The sequence below is a fragment of the Emys orbicularis genome, chromosome 9 (assembly GCF_028017835.1).
Source record: "Emys orbicularis isolate rEmyOrb1 chromosome 9, rEmyOrb1.hap1, whole genome shotgun sequence".
Classification (NCBI taxonomy): domain Eukaryota; kingdom Metazoa; phylum Chordata; order Testudines; family Emydidae; genus Emys; species Emys orbicularis.
The window spans coordinates 81,593,398-81,616,590 of record NC_088691.1 but is presented as its reverse complement, the minus strand read 5'-3'; the positions used below and the strand labels follow the sequence as shown (position 1 = coordinate 81,616,590).

At 41.4% G+C, this 23,193-nt stretch overlaps 1 protein-coding gene across 1 annotated transcript in view; it reads left to right on the top strand.

Moving 5' to 3' along the window:
* Positions 1-2,187: 2,187 nt before the first annotated feature.
* Positions 2,188-23,193, top strand: part of GPR149 (G protein-coupled receptor 149) — a 44,185-nt gene continuing 23,179 nt past the window's right edge. Inside the window, exons 1-3 of the mRNA XM_065411456.1 lie at positions 2,188-3,153; positions 4,202-4,394; positions 8,995-9,467. Coding sequence (XP_065267528.1) covers positions 2,188-3,153; positions 4,202-4,394; positions 8,995-9,467 — 1,632 coding nt within the window. The remainder of the gene's footprint in view (positions 3,154-4,201; positions 4,395-8,994; positions 9,468-23,193) is intronic.

Here is a 23,193-nt window from a genome sequence, read left to right as displayed (position 1 = left end):
TAAAGTAGATTCAGGGTAGAGGCAATTGTGATTTGTAAATACACTTTTAATGAAATGAGCCCTAGCTTTTAGTAGGAGCAGCCCATGTAGGACAGATAAGTTGCAGTCCTATACTATGACAAAAGCAAGGTGTATGGGGCAGATCTAGAGCTGTGCCTGACACAACTTGAAGGTTGTAGAGTGCGGTGTCTTTTAGCCCCTTTTTGCAGCTTTCTGATCCTTGGAGTGCCAGTTCAGTCGTGAGGAGCAGCTTAGGGTATGTCTACATTCCTTATGGTGGCGTGTCAAGTACATTCACTGCACTCACCCCCTGGCATGGGTATTAATAGCAGTGTAGATGGAGAGGCACTATTTAGGCAAGTAAAGCCATGCCAGCACCTTAGAGTATGTCCCCTACATATCTCTCTACATGCCCAAGCAGTGCCTCCCACCTATTTTTAGCAGTGTAGTGTCCCGCTCTTCACTGCAGTGTATAGCTACATGTAACCTACACGCCGCTGCTATTGTGGACAAGGCCTTAGAGTAGTCTCAAGGTTGTTCTGAGTTGTTGTAGCCCTCAAGGGGCTGTTCAGTATCTGGGGAATCACTGGACAGCGGCAATACCCCTTTCTCCCAGCCACGCCCTCCTATGATGAGCAGATCATCAACTGGCCAGTCAAGTTGTCTTTTCATCTGTTTTGCACTGCTAGAGCAATACAAAGCCTGTAGAACAGGGGCCAAGGTCAGGTCCTTGCTGGCATACGTCACAAGTGAAATGAATGTGGAGGTGTCAATCACATTTTAGTGCCAGTCTACAGCAGTCTTAGCCTTAAACAATAATACAATTAAACAGAGACTGTCTGTCGTGCTATGGATACACCCAAAGCCAGTATTTGAATAGCAGCACTGTTCCTGATCAGAGTGGAGAGGCAGAGAAGGGGCCATTATGATCTTCTAGTCTGACCTCCTGCACAACGCAGGCCACAGAATCTCACCCACCCACTCCTGTAACAAACCCCTAACCTATGTCTGAGCTATTGAAGTCCTCAGCTTGCGGTTTAAAGACTTCAAGGTGCAGAGAATCTGTACATATCCAAAGGCACACTATGTGCTGGTTTGCCTGTATTTAATCAAAAGACCGTATTCATTCAGTACTTGATGCTCTTTGTATTTGAATCTTCTTCTATGCAATAAAAGTTTATGTACTCCCCAGACTGATGCTAATCCATAACAAAGCTAGCACACAACTTGCCAATTTGTGCTGCTGATTGCTATCTGTCTGTAACAACCTTTTGTCAATGTTGTCAATGTAGAAAAATATATATATATATATTATAGTTAAACACACATACATACAGTTGGAGTAAGAATAAAAAGGGAAAACAGGATGCACCGTCTGGTTCATCTTTTATAAAAGGCTTTTGCAGCTTTCCCCATCTCTGTGCTGAGAGTACAGAAAATATAGTAAGAATAAAAGCAGCTCTCCAGCTTGTGATGCACAGCTGTGGAGCAGCCCTGGGCTTTCAGGGATGACATTTATGGCTGACATCAGGTCTGAGTATTTGCATTGGATTTTAGTGTCAGCATTGGAGGTGGGGCTTAGCAAGGACTCTGTTTTGTGTTTCTGATCTAGCTAAGAGGCAGCTCTGCCTGGAAAGATACTAATTTCCCCCCTTTCTGCTATCCTGCTTGGATCTGACTCCTCCCTCCTGCAGCTCTGAACAGCGCAGGCTGAATCAAAGAGCCTCTCATTCTCTACTATGTTTCTCCCTGAACCAGTAGGGCTTGAGCATACCTGACATTCTGCCTTCATTTCAACTGAACTCTCGAGTAAGGCACATTGTCTGCTATCTGTCAAAAGTGAATGGTATTTTATTCCTGCAAGAGCCCAATTTAATCATCCTCTTGTACTTGGAAGGATTATAAAGAACCAGCTCAAACCCCAAAGTCTGTTTTAAGGAGGAATTGCTTTTTTATCTGCATCGTGTGCTCTTTGGTACGTGTTAATGTTTCCTTTGATGGAGCCTGCTTTTTGTGTGTGAGTTATCCTGGGCGTAGAGGACACACACACCTGAATGTATCCTGATCAAGCGTCAAAAAGGAGAGTCTATGAAAACAAAGAAGAAACTTCTGATGTGGAGCAGTTCCGATTCATCTGACGAAAACTTGCGGAGTCGGTGAGAAGGCAAAATAAAATCCCTAACAACCATGTCGGTAACACCTAGTCATTTCCCACTGAATGGGACAAGCCTCTTTACTGAAAATCATGGCATTATGGATATAACCAATGGACAGAGAACTTTGAATATCTTTCTTTTTTGCTTGACGTTTATAATTACGCTCACTACCCTGCTGGGCAGCATTTATTCACTAGTTTCCTTACTGAAAATTCAAAACAAAACCACACTTTCAATGATTGTGACTTCCTTGTCTGTGGATGATTTGATAAGCGTGGTGCCAGTGACTATCTTTATGTTCATGCAGTGGTCAAGCGAGGCACTCCCCCAGACTCTGTGCACCACATCAGCGCTGCTTTATTTATTTCAGGGCATTTCTAGCAATCTGAAAGGTACTCTTATAGTTTCTTACAACTTCTACACAATCAACAAAACTGTGATGTGGAGTCAGCGGACCTCCAAACAGCCAGTGAGCATGATATGGGCCATTCTCACTATCTGGATTGTCAGCTTGCTGGTGTGCATTTTGCCTCTCTGTGGTTGGGGCACCTATGTCCCCACCTCTTGGGGTTGCCTCACAGACTGCACCAGTTCCTATGTCCTGTTTTTATTCATTGTCTACTCGCTGTGCTTCTGCCTCCTCACCGTGCTTTCTGTCCCTCTAACTTACCAACTGTTGTGCTCAGATGAGCAACAGCGTCTTTATGTCGATTACCAGGAAATCACCCGAGGCTATTTCACCCCTGGGACGCCCCCAGTCTGTAGCACCGCCCTATCCCTTTCTCCGGAGGATCCTGTGGATAAAACCCTGAAGCATTTCCGAAACGCCTGCCCCAGCTCGGAGATAGTATTCAGGCAAAGCCCAGCTGAGAGCTGTGGGCTGGACTCCCATTGCACAAACAGTGTGCAGAGCAGGAGCTACACTGTGGAGTTTGCTCAGAAACGATTCTCGCTGATTCTTGCGTTGACAAAAGTCATTCTCTGGCTTCCAACAATGGTAAAAAGTCAGACTTCTTTGCATATTTGTAATGATTTATTTACACAGGGACTGAGTTTATGTGATATTAATTGAAACAGTCATCCAGAAATTATGAGCAGCATAAATCATATCCATAGAAGTCATTTCAAACAGAGCTGTGTTTGTGTATTTATTTATCTGGCTTTCTTCAGGATTGATACATTCATACAAAACCAGTGCATTTTAAAAATGAAAAGCCAGATTCATCATTGTTTTTCCAGTTTTATATCAGTATAACTCCACTGAACCCAGCGTAGAGCTAGGCTAATGGTAGGGGTGAATCAGGTTTTGTGTTTCAAGCAGTCTGGCAGGCATTAGGTTGACTCTGAGATCTGTGAGTTTTACTAAGGCAGATTTTTTTTCCTCCATCCTCACAGTTCTGAGTCACGCCCTTTGCCAGTCATCTCTGGGTAAGAAACTGAAGCTTGTCTGAGAAGTGATGAAGAATGTTTGTATCTTTGTAATTATTGAAGCATTACTACATTTTGATGCAATGTATGGGAAGGATAAATATAACAAAGGTTACCTACAAGTGAGTCCTTTGCTGGGCATGTGAACATGTTGGGAATTGTTCAGTGTCATCCTTGTTCTATGGATGTGTATGGAGTCAGCTTCTTTCCATAAAGAATGAGAATTATAATGCGCGTGAAGCCCAATCCTGCCTGGCACTGAGTGCCCTCAAACCCCATTGACTTTGGGAGTGGAGGATGCTCAGCACCTCACCAGATTGGCTCAGTTATCCCTAAGAATTGCTTGGAATCTGAGCTGCTTCTTTGGCAGACCTCAGGCATCAATATTTATCATTGCATTTGCAGCATAAGGCATTCTGAGAAATAGAGAGAGAGGGAGAGGGACTGTATAAGGACATTTGTCTTCTAGCATCTGTCAAAATCACAAAGCCTAGCGGGAAATCAATGAAAATCTGTGACCTCTATTTTTGTCACATTAACAATGTGATGTTTTTGTTATTCCTGGAAATACAGTATGTGACTGAAGTGATTTAATTTCTTAATGTTCTGCCTTTCAGATACAGATGGCTGTCCAGCACATAGTTGGTTTTCAAAGCCTTTCCTTTGAGACATTCAGTTTTCTGCTGACTTTACTAGCTGCCACGGTCACCCCTGTGTTTGTTTTGTCAGAACGCTGGATCCACCTGCCCTGTGGCTGCATCATTAACTGCAGGAGGAATGCATATGCCATTTCTTCCGAAGAAAGGAAAAGTAAGTGCGGGAGGTTGAAGGATGGGATATTGTCTCACGTGATGTTCCATATGGCAACAGATTGTTAGAGTAAATTTTATAGTAGATTGCATAGAAGGTTGTCTGCAACAGTAACAATAAACTGCACTCCTGTAGCATATTTCATATGAGGATCTGAAAGGTTTTCTTGGACATTAATTAAATAAGCCTAACAACATACCTATAAGATGGCTAGAGAGTATTATTATCCCATTTTACAGTCAGGGAAATTGAGGCACAGAGAAGTTAAGTAACTTGCCCAAGACCACACAGCAAGTCATTGTCAAACCTTTTAACAGAAACTATGGGTTCAAACTCACTCCTCCTCTAGCCTCTGGACAATACTTCCTCCCTAGAAAAGCAGTTCTGGTCTCCTATGTTTAAAAAGGATGAACTCAAACTGGAACGGGTACAGAGAAGCGCCACTAGGATGATCCGAGGAATGGAAAACCTTTCCTATGAAAGGAGACTCGAGGAGCTCGGTTTGTTTAGCCTAATCAAAAGAAGGCTGAGGGGGGATATGATTGCTCTCTTTAAATATATCAAAGGGATAAATACCAGGGAGGGAGAGGAATTATTTCAGCTCAGTACTAATGTGGACACGAGAACAAATGGATATAAACTAGCCGTGGGGAAGTTTAGGCTTGAAATTAGACGAAGGTTTCTAACCGTCAGAGGGGTGAAATTTTGGAACAGCCTTCCGAGGGAAACGGTGGGGGCGAAAGACCTCTCTGGCTTCAAGATTAGGCTAGATAAGTTTATGGAGGGAATGGTTTGATGGGATAACGTGATTTTAGTCAATTAGGCATTAACGTGCCATCACTGGTAAAATGAGGGTCCGGCTGTAGAATCTTGCCTGTATGCTCGGGGTTCTACTGATCGCCATATTTGGGGTCGGGAAGGAATTTTCCTCCAGGGTAGATTGGCAGAGGCCCTGGAGGTTTTTCGCCTTCCTCCGCAGCATAGGGCACGGGTCGCAAGCTGGAGGATTCTCTGCGACTTGAAGTCTTTAAATTAAGGGAAAGTGGGTGGGTCAGCTTTTGTGGCCTGCATCATGCGGGAGGTCAGACTAGATGACCATATTGGTCCCTTCTGACCTTAAAGTCTATGAGTCTATATGACATGCATTAAGAAAATACATTGACTGTGCTAAACACATTTTAAAGACAGGCAAAAACACCTCTGAATTCTGAGTGACTTCATGCCCCTGAATAACAGGAATTTTGTCAATGAGAGAAAAGGCCCTTCGGATCCTACTGCTCACACATCCATCATGCAGCCACTGAGAGGCCTTCGATGTTGACAGGACCTCACAGCCACAGCAATGTGGTGCAATTACTTTCACATATAATAATTATAATCGTTTTCTGTATTAGCCATTCAGCAGTGATCCATAGAAAATTTAAATCAGTAGAAAAATTCTCATTGACATCAATTGGTTTTGGATTAAACTCTTGTTCCCTATTTATACCGGTGTAACTCCATTGATTTCAGTGGGTTTACTCCTGATTCTCATGGGAGTAAATGAGAGGAGAACAAGGTTCATGATCTTCAGAAAAGCACCTTTTGGCTCAAGTCATTTGTTCTCTCTGAATTGGATTCTTCTGTCAAATCCAGACCATGAACTTTTAACCACTATCCCAAGGAGAGTGACTGCAGTTTGTCAAGAAAACTATTCATTCCAGATACAGCTTTGCTCTGAATCTAATCTAATACTTACAGAGGTAAACTTATGATGATGGTAAAGAAACAATTGTATGATAATGTAAATAGTAGGGCTGTCAAGCAATTAAAAAAATTAATTGTGATTAATTGCACTGTTAAACAATAATAGAATACCATTTATTTAAATATTTTGGGATGTTTTCTACATTTTCAAATATATTGATTTCAATTACAACACAGAATACAAAGTGTACAGTGATCACTTTTTATTTATTTTTGATTACAAGTATTTGCACTGTAAAAAATCTGAAAGAAATAGTATTTTTCAATTCACCTAATACAAGTACTATAGTGCAATCATTTTATCATGAAAGTTGAACTTACAAATATAGAATTATTACAAAAAAACTGCATTTAAAAATAAAACAATGTAAAATTTTAGAGCCTGCACATTCATTCAGTCCTACTTCTTGTTCAGCCAATCACTCAGACAAACAAGTTTCTTTACATTTGCAGGAGATAATGATGCCTGCTTCTTGTTTACAACGGCACCTGAAAGTGAGAACAGGCACTCGCATGGCACTGTTGTAGCTGGTGTCGCAGGATATTTACGTGCCAGATGCACTAAAGATTCATATGTCCCTTCATGCTTCAACCACCATTCCAAGGGACATGCATCCATGCTGATGACGGGTTCTGCTTGATAATAAACCAAAGCAGTGTGGACCGACGCATGTTCATTTTCATTATCTGAGTCAGATGCCACCAGCAGAAGGTTGATTTTCTTTTTTGGTGGTTCGGGTTCTGTAGTTTCTGCATCGGAGCGTTGCTCTTTTAAGACTTCTGAAAGCATGCTCCACACCTTGTCTCTCTCAGATTTTGGAAGGCACTTCAGATTCTTAAACCTAAATCTCACATTGGTACCTTCTTTGTGTTTTGTCAAATCTGCAGTGAAAGTGTTCTTAAAATGAACAACATGTGCTGGGTCATCATCCGAGACTGATATATCATGAAATATATGGCAGAATGCGGGTAAAACAGAGCTGGGAACATACAATTCTCGCCCAAGGAGTTCAGTCACAAATTTAATTAACGTATATTTTTTTTAACGAGCGTCATCAGCATGGACGCATGTCTTCTGGAATGGTGGCCGAAGCATGAAGGGGCATACAAATGTTTAGCATATCTGGCATGTAAATACCTTGCAATGCCGGCTACAAAAGTGCCATGCAAATGCTTGTTCTCACTTTCTGGTGACATTGTAAATAAGAAGAGGGCAGCATTATCTCCTGTAAATGTAAACGAACTTGTTTGTTTTAGCAATTGGCTGAACAAGAAGTAGGACTGAGTGGACTCGTAGGCTCTGAAGTTTTACATTGTTTTGTTTTTGTGTGCAGTTATCTAAAAAAATCTACATTTGTAAGTTGAACTTTCACAACAAAGAGATTGCACTACAGTACTTATATGAGGTGAATTGAAAAATACTATTTCTTTTGTTTATCATTTTTACAGTGCAAATATTTGCAATAAAAAATAATATACACTTTGATTTCAATTATAACACAGAATACAGTATATATGAAAATGTAGAAAAACATCCAAAATATTTAATAAATTTCAATTGGTATTCTATTGTTTAACAGTGTGATTAATTGTGATTAATTTTTTTAATCGCGATTAATTTTTTTGAATTAATCATGTGAGTTAACTGCGATTAATTGACAGCCGTAGTAAATAGAAATGCTTTGTTTTTAGGATGTTCATGCTAAAGGCTATTCTGGATTTTTAATAGAATAATTGTTGAGTTTGTGATTTCACACTTAATACTATCTTTTGAGAAACAGAATCTGTATGCTGAATAAAGACACTATTTTATAAATGGTTCTCTGTACTTTGTCTTAAAATGTTCTTAGGTAGATTTGATAGGAAGATGCTTTCATGATTTGATAAGAGACATACCTTTAATTATTGTATCTAGTCATATGAAAATGGGAATGCAGGGTGAAGAAATGGAGGGAATTTATGGTAGAGGAGAGAAGTAATTAAGGGGATATGTGGCGGTAAAGCACTCTTACCTTAATTCCTGAACAACTATATCATCTAAAATAATTAGCCAGAGTACTGATGTTGGAATATAATTTTACATGTGGAGTATATATATTGTCTCTGTATGAAGGTAAGTTGATTATGGAATTAGTTCACCTACATGATTGTTTTCTAACGTAGAAATGTATTTTTCTTATTTGCCTCTTGGCACTGAAGTACAGTTCTGATTGATTCTCAGAAGTAGAATGTAGGGAGGCTATGGAATCACTGGAGGTTTTTAAGAACAGGTTATACAAACACCTGTCAGGGATTGTCTAGATAATACTTAGTCCTGCCTCAGTGTGGGGGACCAGACTAGAAAACCTATTGAGGTCCCTTTCAGTCCTACATTTCTATTATTCTAAGTGTATTTTTCTGAAAGCATGCTATGTTATCTTTTTGGGGTTTGGGGAATTTCTCATTAGCTGAAACTGAGATATACTACAAAATGAGCCATAATTTGGTTATTTGCTTCTAGTATAACTTTTATAAGGCTTTGCAAATCCTGTTCTTTAAAAAATGATGGGTGAAACTATTCCTATTTTCTGGCAAACAACCACCTTCAAAACATAGAAATTCTACCATGTTTTGACAAAGGAATAAATAAGCTAATTACCTGAGTGTATATAATGCTATGGTGAGTATTTAATTTTCCATAATAATTCATACATTATGGATACCAAAAAGTCTGTTGTTAAAAGTAACCAACTTGTATTTTAGTTTTAAATTTACAGATAAAATTAAGCATTTTTTAAAATATATTTTCTAATTGTGTTTCTTGTACGTAACTTTTTTATATTTTAATTATAGAAGCTTTTCTCTTTCTATTTAGCAAAAAGGAGGGGTTTTGAATTCAACCTATCATTCCAACAAGGTTATGGAATCTACAAGATATCCCATGAAAACCACCACCATGATGACAATGGTGATGATAACTCTATATCATATCACAACCTGATGAACTATGACTGTGAAAACACACAAGAATCTCAGAAAGATAGCAACAAAATCCTTAAATCTGCCAAAATTGAGTTCAGCACCATACCCATAGAGGATAGCTCCATGTTTAAAGATTTCAACAAGGGCAAAAGTATGGAGACTAAACAAGAACTTGGCAAGGACAAAAGCATGGACTGTCTTCTTTCTGACAAACTAGGAGCCTTTAAAAGAGAGGAGGTCAGAAACTTTGACAAATCAACATTTTTTGAAGCGCAGGAAAGAAGGCTGTCTCACGAGGAGAGCCGTAAACCAGAACTCTCAGATTGGGAGTGGTGCAGGAGCAAATCTGAAAGGACTCCTCGTCAGGTAGAGCATGGTTTTGTTCTTCATTCTTTTTTTCTTCTTTTGAAGAGTTTTAAAGAGTTCTTGTATAAAAGCATCTTAAAATACATTTCTGATTTTGTTGAAAAATTCCCTGCAGCTCAATTATTTGTAATAAAAATACTAAACAGGTTCTAATTCCAAACATTTAAAACCGTATATATTTTGGCAACCTCTACTCACTTTCCATCTATTTTCTAATTCTGCTCTTGGAATTGTGTCCCATTTGAACCAGTAGTCATGGATTTTCCTTATGTAAAGTGCTACATGTGTCGAGTTGGTACACTATAATAAAAAGTTCATGTGAAGGGTTTTAAATGATTTTAAGTTTACATTGTGACACAATACTCCTATTAAACAAAAGATCACATTTTCAAAAGCAGTTTTTAAATGTGTGCCAACACTTTTTCATGCCTAAATTTTGGATGGGCAAAAATGTGTAAGCATGAAAAAATGAATATGTAGAAATACAGGAGTGAAGAACATGTGTGCAGAAATGGGTGTGCCTAATTTTAGAAGTTCAAAATACAGTAACTCCTCACTTAAAATCATCCCGGTTAACGTTGTTTTGTTGTTACGTTGTTATGTTGCTGATCAATTAGGGAACATGCTCTTTTAAAGTTGTGCAATGCTCCCTTCTAACGTAGTTTGGCAGCCGCCTGCTTTGTCCACTGCTTGCAGGAAGAGCAGCCCGTTGCAGCTAGCTGGTGAGGGCTTGGAACCAGGGTGGACCGGCAGCCCCCTATCAGTCCCCCTATCAGCTCACCGCTCCCCTAAGTTCCCTGTGCAGCAGCTGTCCAGCAGGCTATCAGTTGCCAGCAGTTCAGCTGTCCCTCCCCCCACTGCCATGTGCTGCTCCTGCCCTCTGCCTTAGAGCTGCTCCCCAAGACTCCTGCTTGCTGTGCGGGGGGGAAGACGGGGGCTAATGTCAGGGTGTCCCCCTCCCCCCTGCTCTTGCACCCCGCTTACCCCATCTTCCATAGAGCAGGGGGGACACACGACAGGGCTCAGGACGGAGGGAGCTGGCAGCAGCTGCGGTCTCAGCAAGCTGATCTAATTAACAAGGCAGTGTACTTAAGAGTAGAGTCAGCGTACTTAAAGGGGAAATGCGCATCTCTCTCTCACACACACACACGGTGTACGTCTCTGTCTCTGTCTGCGATGCTGTCTCCCCTCCCTCCATTCCTGCTGCCTTGTAGAGTGTTAGAGTTAACCCTTGAGGGCTCAGCCGAATGCTAGTTCATCATTTAGCAGTAAGGCATTCCCTGGGAAATATCCCACCCTCTGACTCCTCTACCTCAACCAAGCTTCACAATCATCATCGCTGTGTACCAGTATTAAATTGTTTGTTTAAAACTTATACTGTGTGTGTGTATGTTAGGGGGTTAGGTTCCAGGGAAATTTTTTTCACCAGACAAAAGACTATATTAATATATAATATATATTATAGTCTTTTGTCTGGTGAAAAAAATTTCCCTGGAACCTAACCCCCTCATTTACATTCATTCTTATGGGGAAATTGGATTCGCTTAACATCATTTCGCTTAAAGTTGCATTTTTCAGGAACATAACTACAATGTTAAGTGAGGAGTTACTGTAGCTATAATATATAATAGTGATCTTAGTTGATTCACCTCTGATGTGTTAGTTCTCTAGAAAGGGAAACAAAACAAAACATATTTGAAATCTCTAAAATGAGCATTAATACATTCTGCAATTCATAATTAAACAATATATAGATGCTTTAATGTTTTGAGCTTTTGCATGTGTAGATTTTCCTATGAGACTCTTCTGTGTGTAAAAATGGATGCATTAACCACACAGGGCAAGATTATGGCCCTTGCTGTATGCTTGTACAGGAGAGTAAAGGACATAAAGAACCCTCTTCTTCTCCTGCCCTTGCTACCAAGGCCGGCCCAGGCTTTTTTGCTGCCCCAAGTGGCGAAGGAGGGAGGGGAAAAAAAAAAGCCGCGATTGGCGGCACTTCGACGGCAGCTTAACTTCATTCCTTGGCGGCAATTCGGTGGCGGGTCCTTCGGTCCGAGAGGGACTGAGGGACCCGCCGCCAAAGACCCGGACGTGCCTCCCTTTCCCACTGGCCGCCCCAAGCACCTGCTTCGTTTGCTGGTGCCTGGAGCCGGCCCTGCTTGCTACCCATATTGAGGAGAACAGCTGCCGTCAGTCTCCTCCCACTCAGGTGGACAGGGAGTGCGTGGAGCCTTGGATTCCCCTCCCCTAACATGCCAGCCAGTGCATCTGAGCTGGCACAGAGGGAGAAGTAAGCTGTCCCAGGAAAAGGGCTGGCACTTTACTTCCCTCATGGAGCAAGAGAGGAAAGGGACTGAACTGTGACTCTGACACTAGTTCTTATTCAGCGCAGACTGTCAGATGGGAATCTATCTCATAGTAGGTGTTTTAGCAGAAAACCCAAATGAAATGTGACATCCTTTGGATGACATGCCGGGTATTTATTCATACAACTGAGTGAAATGCAGTTGACTATGGATTTCAATATGGGTATCAAGATCACCGTTCTTTTTGACCCAGAACATTGCAAGTCTTAGTATGATTATCCCTTTGTTTGCTTTATAACTTGGATAGTTACTAACAATAAGCAGTGCTCAGGAACTGGTTAGTCTTCTAGAGCACCGTGGAATAACTGGTTCAAGATAAACTCCTTATATATGTCATTTTAGCTTAATGATCTACTTAGGTGTCCATAAACTGGTCTCTTATTGTCCTACAGATATAGGGCCTGATTCTGCTCTCACACTCAATTTACAATGGTTTAATTTCATTGACTTTAATGCAGTTAATTATGGCTTAGACTAGAGTAACAGGAGCATCAAGGGCATAGGATGTATGTCATGTAAAACTGGGCTGGTCCTGATCCTGCAATCTGGACTGACTCATATGCCTGCAGAGAGTCTCACTGAAGTCATTCTAGTTTCTGCATGGTGGCTGGGATCTGCCCATGTGGATCAGTTTGCATGATTGGGGCCTAGATGCTCCCTCTTCATTCCTAATGCCATTGCACATTCTTGGGTGTTGGGGACATGGGAGTTTTTGCATTGATTTCTGACTATAATTGAGTTCAGTACCTAAAAGAATTACTGTTACTGGTGATTACTTAAAACTGTCATTTGTAACAATGACTCTGATAATTTGAAATGGGATCCAAAAAAATAAGCACGGGTATAGAACAAACCTACACCGCATTAATGTCTTGTATACTGTATCAAGGACACAGCAGAACTCAAACAGAAATGGGTACGACTATTTGATTTTCCATAATTAATGTGTTTGTTTTAGGGGGGTGGAAAGGCCTAACAAGAAGTGATGCTGAAGAAAATCACGTTGTGCCTAACAGAAAGGAGAAAATATTGTTAGCTGAGCTCATCTGTATTGAATGCAAAGATTGTTGGTAATGCAGTCAATGAGCACTTGGATTTTCTGCCTCCTAAAAGTTAATGATTATGAACTAAAGGCCAAATACTGGCTTCAGGATACATACAACCCACAACAGCTGTATCTATAATGGAACCTATAGTGAGCAAGCATCGTGCCTCAATCCTGTCTCCCCCATGACTGTTGAGTTTACAGTCCAGAGACTCTTTATGTGTTGAGCTGTGGAAAACATTCCAGGACTGGTTTGAGGAGTGATAAAGGGTAATGCATGTGTTATTGCACAGCCCTATGATCTGCCCATAGCTTAGAATATAGAATATCAGGGTTGGAAGGGACCTCGGGAGATCATCTAGTCCAACCCGCTGCTCAAAGCAGGACAAATCCCCAGACAGATTTGGTTTTTTACCCCAGTTCCCTAAATGGCTCCCTCAACCATGGGGTTGAATTTACAACCCTGGGTTTAGCAGGCCAATGCTCAAACCACTGAGTTATCCCTCCCCCCATGCTTACATATGCCTTCTCTAGCTCCGCGTGGTCATGCTTCTGCACAGCGATTTTTGGCCTGCCTTAAATAATGCCAATAATGATATTTTAATAAGCATGAATGTGTGCCCATTTTCAAGTTAAACCCCAGGGAAGCTCTTTGAGGGGAGCGCTGCCTACCCTGTTCTATGTCTGATAATCTAATTACTGCTATAAATTGGTTCTGAGATGCTTTTAAATATCAGTTTTGCCTACTCACTTTCAGATGTCACCAGGCTCCTTTGGTTAAATCCTGAAGGATGTGATCTGAAGATGAGATGTCCAAAAACAAACGGGCACACAGGCAAAAGAATGTAATGCAAACGCTAATACAGAGCTTTCTTCATTATTGAATTACTGGTCAATTTGATCCTTCATTTTATTTGATTGAAACCTCAGGAATCAGGTCACTTGTTTTGTAAATAACAAAATTTCTGACCTTTATGCTGATTGCATTTGACACTAAGGAGTGCTTAATTAGTTCATTGGCCATAGGAAAAGCGCCATTTAATCAATAAGGTAGTCTCCTACTGGCTTTTATACAGGATTGTAACACTGAAGAAAAACAAGAATCTCTCTCCTTAAATGAACAAGCAAAATATTACACATAAAAGAGAAGACTAGAATGCTCAAGAAAGATGGTTAAAATTTAAAAAGCTGTGTTACTGCATCAGTGACATTTTAGGACACTACTGGGCTGTGTGAATTATTATAGGTCCACTGCCCTCCAGTGGTCACACATATAAAACAATCAGTTGCCTATCCAAGTGATAGGAAAAAGTGGAAGACTCTGTAAACTCCTGGAACACATTTCCAGGGGAGGTGATAGGGTTTAATCATCCCACTGCCAGAAAGCAGGAAAAAAGGGTTAATAAGCTTCCTGGGAAGAGAGGAAAAGTACCTGCCACACCCCGCAGGGAATATCTAAACTGCCTAGGTATGGAGGGAGGAGATGACAGCTGGGTCTGATTAAGAAAGTAGGCTTTTGAAAAAGGCAGGATTAGGTCATGGGTGTGGTCATAGCTCCCAGGGAGGAATTTGCCTTTCCTATGAGAACCCTGCCTATAGGAGCCAGTGCTCAAGAGTATGGTGGGTGAGACATTGATCTTGGACTGTTTGGGATTCCTGGTCCTATTTGTGTAGCATTCCCTGCAGAATGGGGAATGTGGTGCGAGTTAATTTTTCAAAAGGGTTGGGGTGTAACTGAGAGCCACATTGGGGTCAGGAAGGAATTTCCCCTCAGGTCAGATTGGCAGAGACCCTGGGGGTTTTCGCCTTCCTCTGCAGTGTGGGGCATGGGTCACTTGCTGCTTTGAACTAGAGTAAATGGTGGATTTTCTGTAACATGAAGTTTTTAAACCAAGATTTGAGGACTTCGGTAACTCAGCCAGAGGTTATGGGCGTATTACAGGAGTATGTGGGTGAAGTTCTATGGCCTGCGATGTGCAAGAGGTCAGATTAGATAATCATGATAGTCCCTTCTGGCCTTAAAGTCTATGGGTCTGAAAGGCTTTCGTTAGGACCTACAAGTGGAGGGGTGTGCCATTGTTTGTTTGAACCCTGAAGTCACTTGAAACCCTGCTGGAGCTGCCACAGTGAGCTCAAGTTAAATCAATAGGGGCAGATATTTGGGACTGGATGGCTCCTACCTGTTCATAAAATAAAGAGACCATTTGAATGCATTGGATTTACTCTCCCTTTTTTTAAAATGCAAGTGTTTGGTCACTTACAGCCTGCAGTGATGAACAGTTGTGCTCTTAGCAAAAAGTAAATGACTGTTCAGCAGTTTTAATGTATTGGCCTTTGCTCACGTATCCTGTATAATCTAGTTGACAAAGTCAGATTATGCTGTAGTATGTTTATCACTAACTGTGACTGTCCTTGCGGTAGCCTCCAGTCACTTTTTCAACAAGAACTCCTCTACCATATTCTTTGGCTGTCCTTTCAAATTGCTAGTCCTGTTGTGACTTCTGCTTATAGCTAATGCCATCATCTCTCTGTGAAGCAGCTAGCAGTGACTGCATGTGGCTGGCTTCCTTTGCCCTGAAGACTGTGTTTGTCACTTCTTAGACAGACTACTTCACGACTTGCCATTGCCCAGAATCCCAATTGGTGCTTTACTGACATTTTCCAAATTCTAACACAGTGTGTGGTTGTCAGGCTATCCTGCTTCGAAGGTCAAAAGTTCAAGATGCTAGTTATAGGATCTCTTTGTTTCTGACATTCAACTCTAACTTGCAGATCTCCACAATGCTGACATTTGCCCCATTGGTGAGAAGGGCAAGACACAGACATTCCCACCAGGATTAAAAGCAGAATTAAACTGCTGGGATCTTGGGCTGACTTGGTAGATGAATTCAACAGCAGAAAGGATTGTACGTGATTAATAATACATGTAGGTTAATTAATGTTTGCAAAGTGCTTTGAAAAAGCAAGGTACAGTATAAGTGCTAAGCAATATTGGGCCAGGTGCTCAGCTAGTATAAATCTGCATAACTTCATTGACTTCAGTGGGGTGGAATCAGCTCTCAGATCTGTAAAGAGGAATTTTAATAACTTAGTACAAGGGACATAAGGTTAAAAGTGAATTTTAAATATTGTTGCAACCAACTAAGTGAACATACATTTTTTATGTGTTGAATACCCAAATAGCAAAGGACTTAAAAACTAGTTTGGGGCTAACTTTTCAAAAACTAAATATTCGGTATTCTGCGGGTTATATTCGTTGGAGCAATGGACCTGAACCATAAGGATGTGGGCAGGTGTTATCTAGTTGTAAAGTTTTTTTTCAATAGCTGTTTCCAAAGGTTCTGAAAAACAACATTACATGATTTTGAAAGTTCTACAATTATTATTTGGCGAAGGGAAGGGAAACAACTTATTTGAGCATCTGCTGACTGGCTCTGTCGTACCAATTAGTTCCTAGTAACAGTGATGTCTGAGTAATGGATTTTTGGAGCATTCTAGTGATAAGGTATGGACAGAAAATCCATGGATGTGGTTGGCTTTATTTTCCTCTTACAGAAGGGTAGTTGCAAATTTAAAATTAGAGCAAACAAACTACTAGGAAATGTACTGAAGGGAACCAATCATTTCATATAAATGCTATGTTTATATATTATATACAATGTTTTAATAATTTGGAGATGTAAATACAGTACATTGTGATTAGGGTGACCAGATCAGAGGAAGAAAATATCGGGACAGGGGGGCGGGGGGAGCCGAGTGCTGCCGGCGGAGCAAAAAAAAAAAAAAGCCGAGTGCTGCCGCGAGACAAACAGCTAAAAATCGGGACCCTAATTGTGATCAGCAGAGATCAACACTCATTTAGCTTTATACTGGCTATCTTACATTCAGGAGGTGCATTGCAACTGGTCTTGATGCTTTTATGCTAGGGAGGAGCATGGTTTGCCATATTGCTTCCTGTATGAGTGTGGAAGGCATCACATTTCCACCATTTAAGTGCACGTTATCAGACAAGAATGCTATCAGTTCTGTCATATAGTTTTCCTTATGGCAGGTCAATGCTGTCAACCAGTTTCAAGGTGTGGATACAAGATGAGTGAAAAGCAACATGGGGGAGAGAGGGAAAGGGGAGTACACTCAGTCACATACCCATGTTACTTAGAGCAAAATAGCTGTAAGTCCACCTTGTTAAATGGCAATTGTCAGGAGCCATTAAAAAAGCACTATTTAAATGCAGCATAGAAATCAAGAATGCACTTCTCTAACCCAACTAACCTCCTTTTTCTGATCTACCTTTTAGGGAGACCATTAACTAATTTACCACCCTCGTTCTCCTTCACCCAACTAATTGCAGTCAGCCAGTTCTAGTGATTACATAACTGCTCTTTAACAGCACAGAAATAAATGATTACTACAAAGGAGCAGGGTATGAAGTGTTCTGTTTTCATACCCAGAAACGGGGCCATATGTACAGAATATCCTTCCCCTTTATTTTAAAAAACCAATGGTTTCCTATAATAAAGGTTCAAAACCCTGTGGTCACTCTATTGTAACCTCTAATGTTTTGGGCTATCCCTGCTGATTATGTATTGCAGTACATTTTATATGGGCTCCCATCAAAATGAACATGGAGTAGATTTGACTGGCTCCCTACACAGACTGTTGTCTCACTCTATCTTTGAGAGTTGACCCACATGCTACTGTACCAGTTTGGGGTCTAATACAGGGGTGGGCAAATTCTTTGGCCCGAGGGCCATATCTGGGTGGGGAAATTGTATGCAGGGCAATGAATGTAGGGCTGGGGCAGGGGAGAGGGGGGTTGGAGTGTGGGGTGTGAGAGGGGGTGTGGTGTGCAGGAGGGGGATCAGGGCAGGGGGTTGGGGTGCAGGAGGGGTGCAGCAGGGGGCTCAAGGCGAGGGTTAGGAGGATCAGGGCAGGGGGTTGGGGTGCAGGATGCAGCAGGGGTTCAGCGTGCGGGCTCTGGCCCAGCACTGCTTACCTTGAGTGGCTCCAGGGTGGCAGCGGTGCACAGCGGGGCTAAGGCAGGCTCCCTGCCTGCCCTGCCCCCATTCCACTCCCGGAAGTGGCCAGCATGTCCGGCAGTAGCTCCTGGGGGTGGGGTGGGGCAGATGGCTTCGCCGTGCGCTGCCCTCACCTGAGGGTACCACCCCCGAAGCTCCTATTGGCTGCGGTTCCCTGTTCCTGGCCAATGCGAGCTGCGGGGGCGGTGCCTTCAGGCAAGGGCAGCGCATGGAGCCCTCTGCCCCCACAGGCCGTAGTTTGCCCTCCCCTGTTCTAATATATAGTATTCTAGTCAGAGCCTAGTCCAGATGTTAGACCAAACTCCTCTCTGGTGTAACTCATTTTCTCTTCAGTGCAATTACCTCAGGGATTAATTTGATGGGTCCATTTCACCAGTGCATTGCAACAGCTTTATATTGCTGTAACTCCACTTATTTCTCTTTGTCACAGCTATGTTTGGTGCATACATTTTCTGTGCCATTTTGTGTAAGGATTATTATTCTTTGAGCAACATTCACAGAATTATAGAATCAACATAATGCCACTAGAACTATGGGTTGAGCTTCAAGAATTCTCTTTATTGCATGTGTAGGCTATTAGCTCTTTGGGCCCTATCCTGTGATATTTTTTATGAGCAGTCATGACACAAATAGTCCTAGTGAAGTCAAGTAGTCAGTGCTAGTATTCGTGTAAGATTGCAGGTATGGGCCCCTTACTACTTGCTGGGTGCAAGGAAGCAAGTCTGAGAGAGCAGGGAATGAAAATGTCTGACAACACGAAAAGCTTCTTCTTCCACTTCTAAGCCTTCCAGAACAGATAGTTTCAGCTAGAAGTAAACTCATCATTGTTTTTTATATAAAAAATATAATATGCTCCCATTTTCCAGTCAAAGCCACTCTTCCTCTTTATGGGGAAGTTCAGGTATATTGGGAATTAGATTTGTAGGCTGCCTGAATTATTGTGAATTTTTGTTACTTTAAATCTAATCATGAAGGTTGAGATTTCAAAGCTATCTATGGGATGTAGATGCACAGTTCCTATTGAAACAGATGGGAGTTGGCCACCTAAATCTGTGGGCAGCTTTGAAAATCTCAGTGGGATTGTGTTTTCTCTGATAGATGGTTCTTTAAAAACAATATGTACAAATGTTCCCCATAGTGTTTATTTTGATCATGTCCATGTTTGTTTGTGCAAACGTTCGGGGAACGGCTGTTTTCCCTCCAAATACTTGGATACAAATGTGACAAGGCTATTCACTATTTGTTACTCATCACTCATTATTTTCTTGCTTTGAAAGTTTCCCTTGACCAATCAGGGAGCAGAAACAATACCATATTAAAAGAGCCTATATTGTCAGTAACTTAGTCACGATTAAGAAGCAGACCAGGTCTAGCTCTGTATTGGAATTCATAAATGCAATAAATCACAATGGTTACTTTAAAAATAAAATTTGGAAATTAAGGTAGGAAGCAGTAGTGTTCCTATTTACTTGCCATTTTGTTTAGTAACTGCTTGATAAAGTTTGTGAAACCATGGAATGTCAGAGTCGTTGGGAGACAGAATACAAGGTCCGGCAAACACGAGGTCAGCTCCTCAGCTGGTGTAAATGGAGCTATTAACAAGAAGACTTCCCCACTCAGTGTGGCAGCGTTGATAGCTATAGGCTGAGAATGAAGTAGTCAGTTATGCTTCTGCCAGGCAAAATACAGGTGTTGGAAAGTTAAGGATCTCCAGCTTTACAAAAATGTAAGATATAGGACACAAACACTTAGCGTTGGAGATCCAGATCCAAGTAGCTGTGATGGGAATGGAGAAAGAGCTTTAGCCTCAGCCTGGAGGGTGGGATTTCTGAAGCTGTAGTGGCTATAATGTGCCCTCTCGCAAAGGGAGGCTGAGAGGAGCTATGTAGTGGCAGATACTTTGGAACCTCTGCGTTGCCATAATCCCAGTCTGACCCATATCCTGCATGCTGGCAAGTAGGGAGCCACCGTGGTTCTCAGTTCCATACTGCACAGGAGATGTGAGCCTACTGCATTTCCTTGCCCCCGACTTGCATATCAGAACTGAACCACTTTTGGAGCTATGGAGGAGGAGCAGCAGAATTTGTCCCTAAGATGCACATCATCAAAATAATCTTAAAATACCTTCATATTTTCAATAAATTAGGGTAAAATAGACTTAGAGCAGCAAGCTTCTCCTGCTGTGGAGCACCTAAACCCTGCAGGAATGCAATCTTTTAGGAGCTATAGACAGCACCTGCTCCTATCCTTTTACTGTATTGTGTCTGTTTAGCATGTGGACATCTGCAACAGGATAGTCTCATCTGTTTGTAAAGGATCCAGCACCCTGTTGGTGCCATATAAATAACAGTAATACAATATTCACTTGCTCCTTTTTGGTCAAATCAGCGCCAGGTGGCATAGCCGGTCCCCTGAGAGGCAAGCAGAGGAGGACTCAAAATTAAATCTACTGCTGGCTCAGGCTCAGAGACCTGTGGACAGTTCTACTCACAGATTTCCGTCAGGAAATTTAACCACAAATTACCTTTTTAAAAATTAATTTTCTATTCAGTCACAATAGAGAAAAATAGAACAATTTCCTTGGCCATTCTTCTGGTTTCTTTAAACGCCATATTTATACAGAGCTCCATTTCTGGAAACACCCTACTCTGAGTGGCCTATTGACCTCAGTGGGACTACTGTGGAGCAAGGAACTATACAGGATGAGTGAGGGGATCCGAATGTGGCTCACTGTGGTTAAGAAATGAGTGGACGTTATCAGCATGGTAAACTAAATGCTGAACTGATTAATGAGAACATGCATATCTTGTAACACTAGTTCATATTTTATCTATCTTTAGATTGGCATGTGCTCCTATTTGTCACTTCTCATCTATTTATATACTCCAACACCTCTCTATCCTCTTCTCCCTTCCTTCTCAAGTTCCTTCCTTGCTCCGTCACTTTCTAATAGATTTGCCTGACTATCTTGTTGCCCCAAGAGCTATGTTTCTGCCTCTATTTTAACTATGGTAAAATATTAACACAAAAATAAAGCTTCTGTAATTTTTTTTTTCTGCAGAGCAAGCAAAGTCTCTGCTGAAAAGATGTGGGTAGAGTCAGAATTAACAGATGCAGTGTTTTGTACTAAATCACAGTGTAGATGAATCAAAGCTATCGAGGGATATCTTGCTTCTCCCATTAATGTTAATGGAAGTCAAGTGGCTAAATCCACACACAGTACATTGAAAATGTACCCCTTTCTGTCTTCTAAAACTGTCTAGTACATTTTCTTCCAGGTCTGTTCCAACACAATGTGTGTTCAAAGCTCATGCTGGTGGTTATATGCAGTATTCGCTAAGTCACCAGGTAACTCCAGTCTCATACATTCTAAAATCCTCCTTTTTGACAGGAAAATAATTCATTTTATGAGACACAGTGTACCTTTCCCTCATCATCAAACTTACAGATGTTGGGAAAGGTGTTCTTCTGCACTGCCAGATTTTCTGTCTAAAAACCCTGTAGGGAAAGGGCACTGAGATGGGAGCCAAGAGTTCTGATCTCACCTCAGTGTCACTTCAGGCACAGCTGTGAATAGCACCTGGGTCTCTGATGTGACAGAATAGCACCTGGGTCTCTGATGTGACAGAACCGAGTTTTAAACATTCAGCTACCCTGCATCTCAGAATGAATGTGCAAAATCTATGGCCTTGGATATCCTGTCTGTAGTCATTGTGCTACCCATTAGACACACTCCCTCCAAAAGACAGACGTAAAACCCGGGATTCCTGATCTTCAGTAGACTATTATTGTCTAGCAAATCATTTTGTAATCCACTAGTCAAGTTTGTGTTGAGTCCCTCTCTACAGAGTGGTCCACCTAGGGGATAACAATTTCTCCTTTAGCTTAGCTAGTAAAGGTCTGTGCTGGAGATCTCAGAATATGGAGTTCAAACTCAGCTGATAACCCATGTGAGGGAATTCTTATTTCTGCACATGATGAAATTTGTCTTTCTAGTTTTTTTAAAAAGCTAATTCACACAGTGAGAAGGCATCCTTAAAATGGATTTTATAGTTGCACACCATTATCTATCATTGCATATGGTACAGATGTTAAGGACATTTCAGTCCTTTTGTCACATTTTGTGTCATACAGGTTTGAAGGCTGAGAGTTAGACTGTCTGACCTTGTTCTAAAAACACTGGGGGAAAGAAGAGAGGGGAAGCAAAACTTAAAAATAAATAGTGCTAAAAAGTAAAACTGGCTCAAAGGAACAAATGCATTAATCCAGTAGCTGAGGATATGTACCGTAGTTTGGGGTAGTGGCAAGGGTATAAAGGTCAGAGATTTCCAGGGGTGTTGGAACAATTTGCATAATGGGGTGCTGAGAGCCATTGAATCAAACTGTAAATCCTGTATATGATGGACACCACTTCAAGGCAGGGGGTGCGGCAGCACCCCTAGTTCCAGCACCTATGGAGATTTCTGATCTGCTTAGATACTCTGAACAACGCAAACTTTTTCAAAATTAGAAAAACTATTTTACTGAAGTTGGTGAATAATGATAGCCTGCCAAAAACTAACTAAGGTCCAAATTTTGCAGTTCTTGGCCAGGCAAAACTCCCATGTTATGTAATAGTAATTTTGTCTCAGTAAAGGATTCGTCCCAAAGCTTTCACAATTAGAACTGTCATTGCTTACTTTATGCTTGGTCAGAGTTTGGGAAAAATTCTAGTACTACTTCATGTGGACATAACTTGTAAAGAGACTGAACATTCTTCAGGGTACTCTACTGCTCCCCAAGGTAGATAATTCAGGAAGAGGAGCGGGGTAGGGTCTCAGACTGTGTGTAATGCTCACTTACCTGAAGTAATTCAAGAAAATAGGAAAGGCATGAATAATCCTCTTTTACAGCTGCCTCCTCACCTTGCTTTCTGACTCACTCTTCATTATCCAGCGATGCGCGTGTAAGGATGCCCATTTTAATTTGTATCTTAGAAAGCAGCATTGTCCTTTTTTTGTTGTTTTAAGACCCTTAAAGAAAAACAATTTAAAGGGCACCAATCATTTTCATTTAATGTTTTCAAGAAATAGGTTTCAAGAGACTGTATGTTGGACCCCTAGACAGCATGTTGGAGCCTTGGATATGTAGGAGTCTGTTGCCTGATTGTCTTCTCACTTTTTAATGTAATGAATCAAAAATAACTCCACTGATGTCAATGAGAGTTACTCCACTATAAAACTGGTGTCATAGGGTAATGAGGCCCTCTGTCTTATATACCCACACACTAGCTC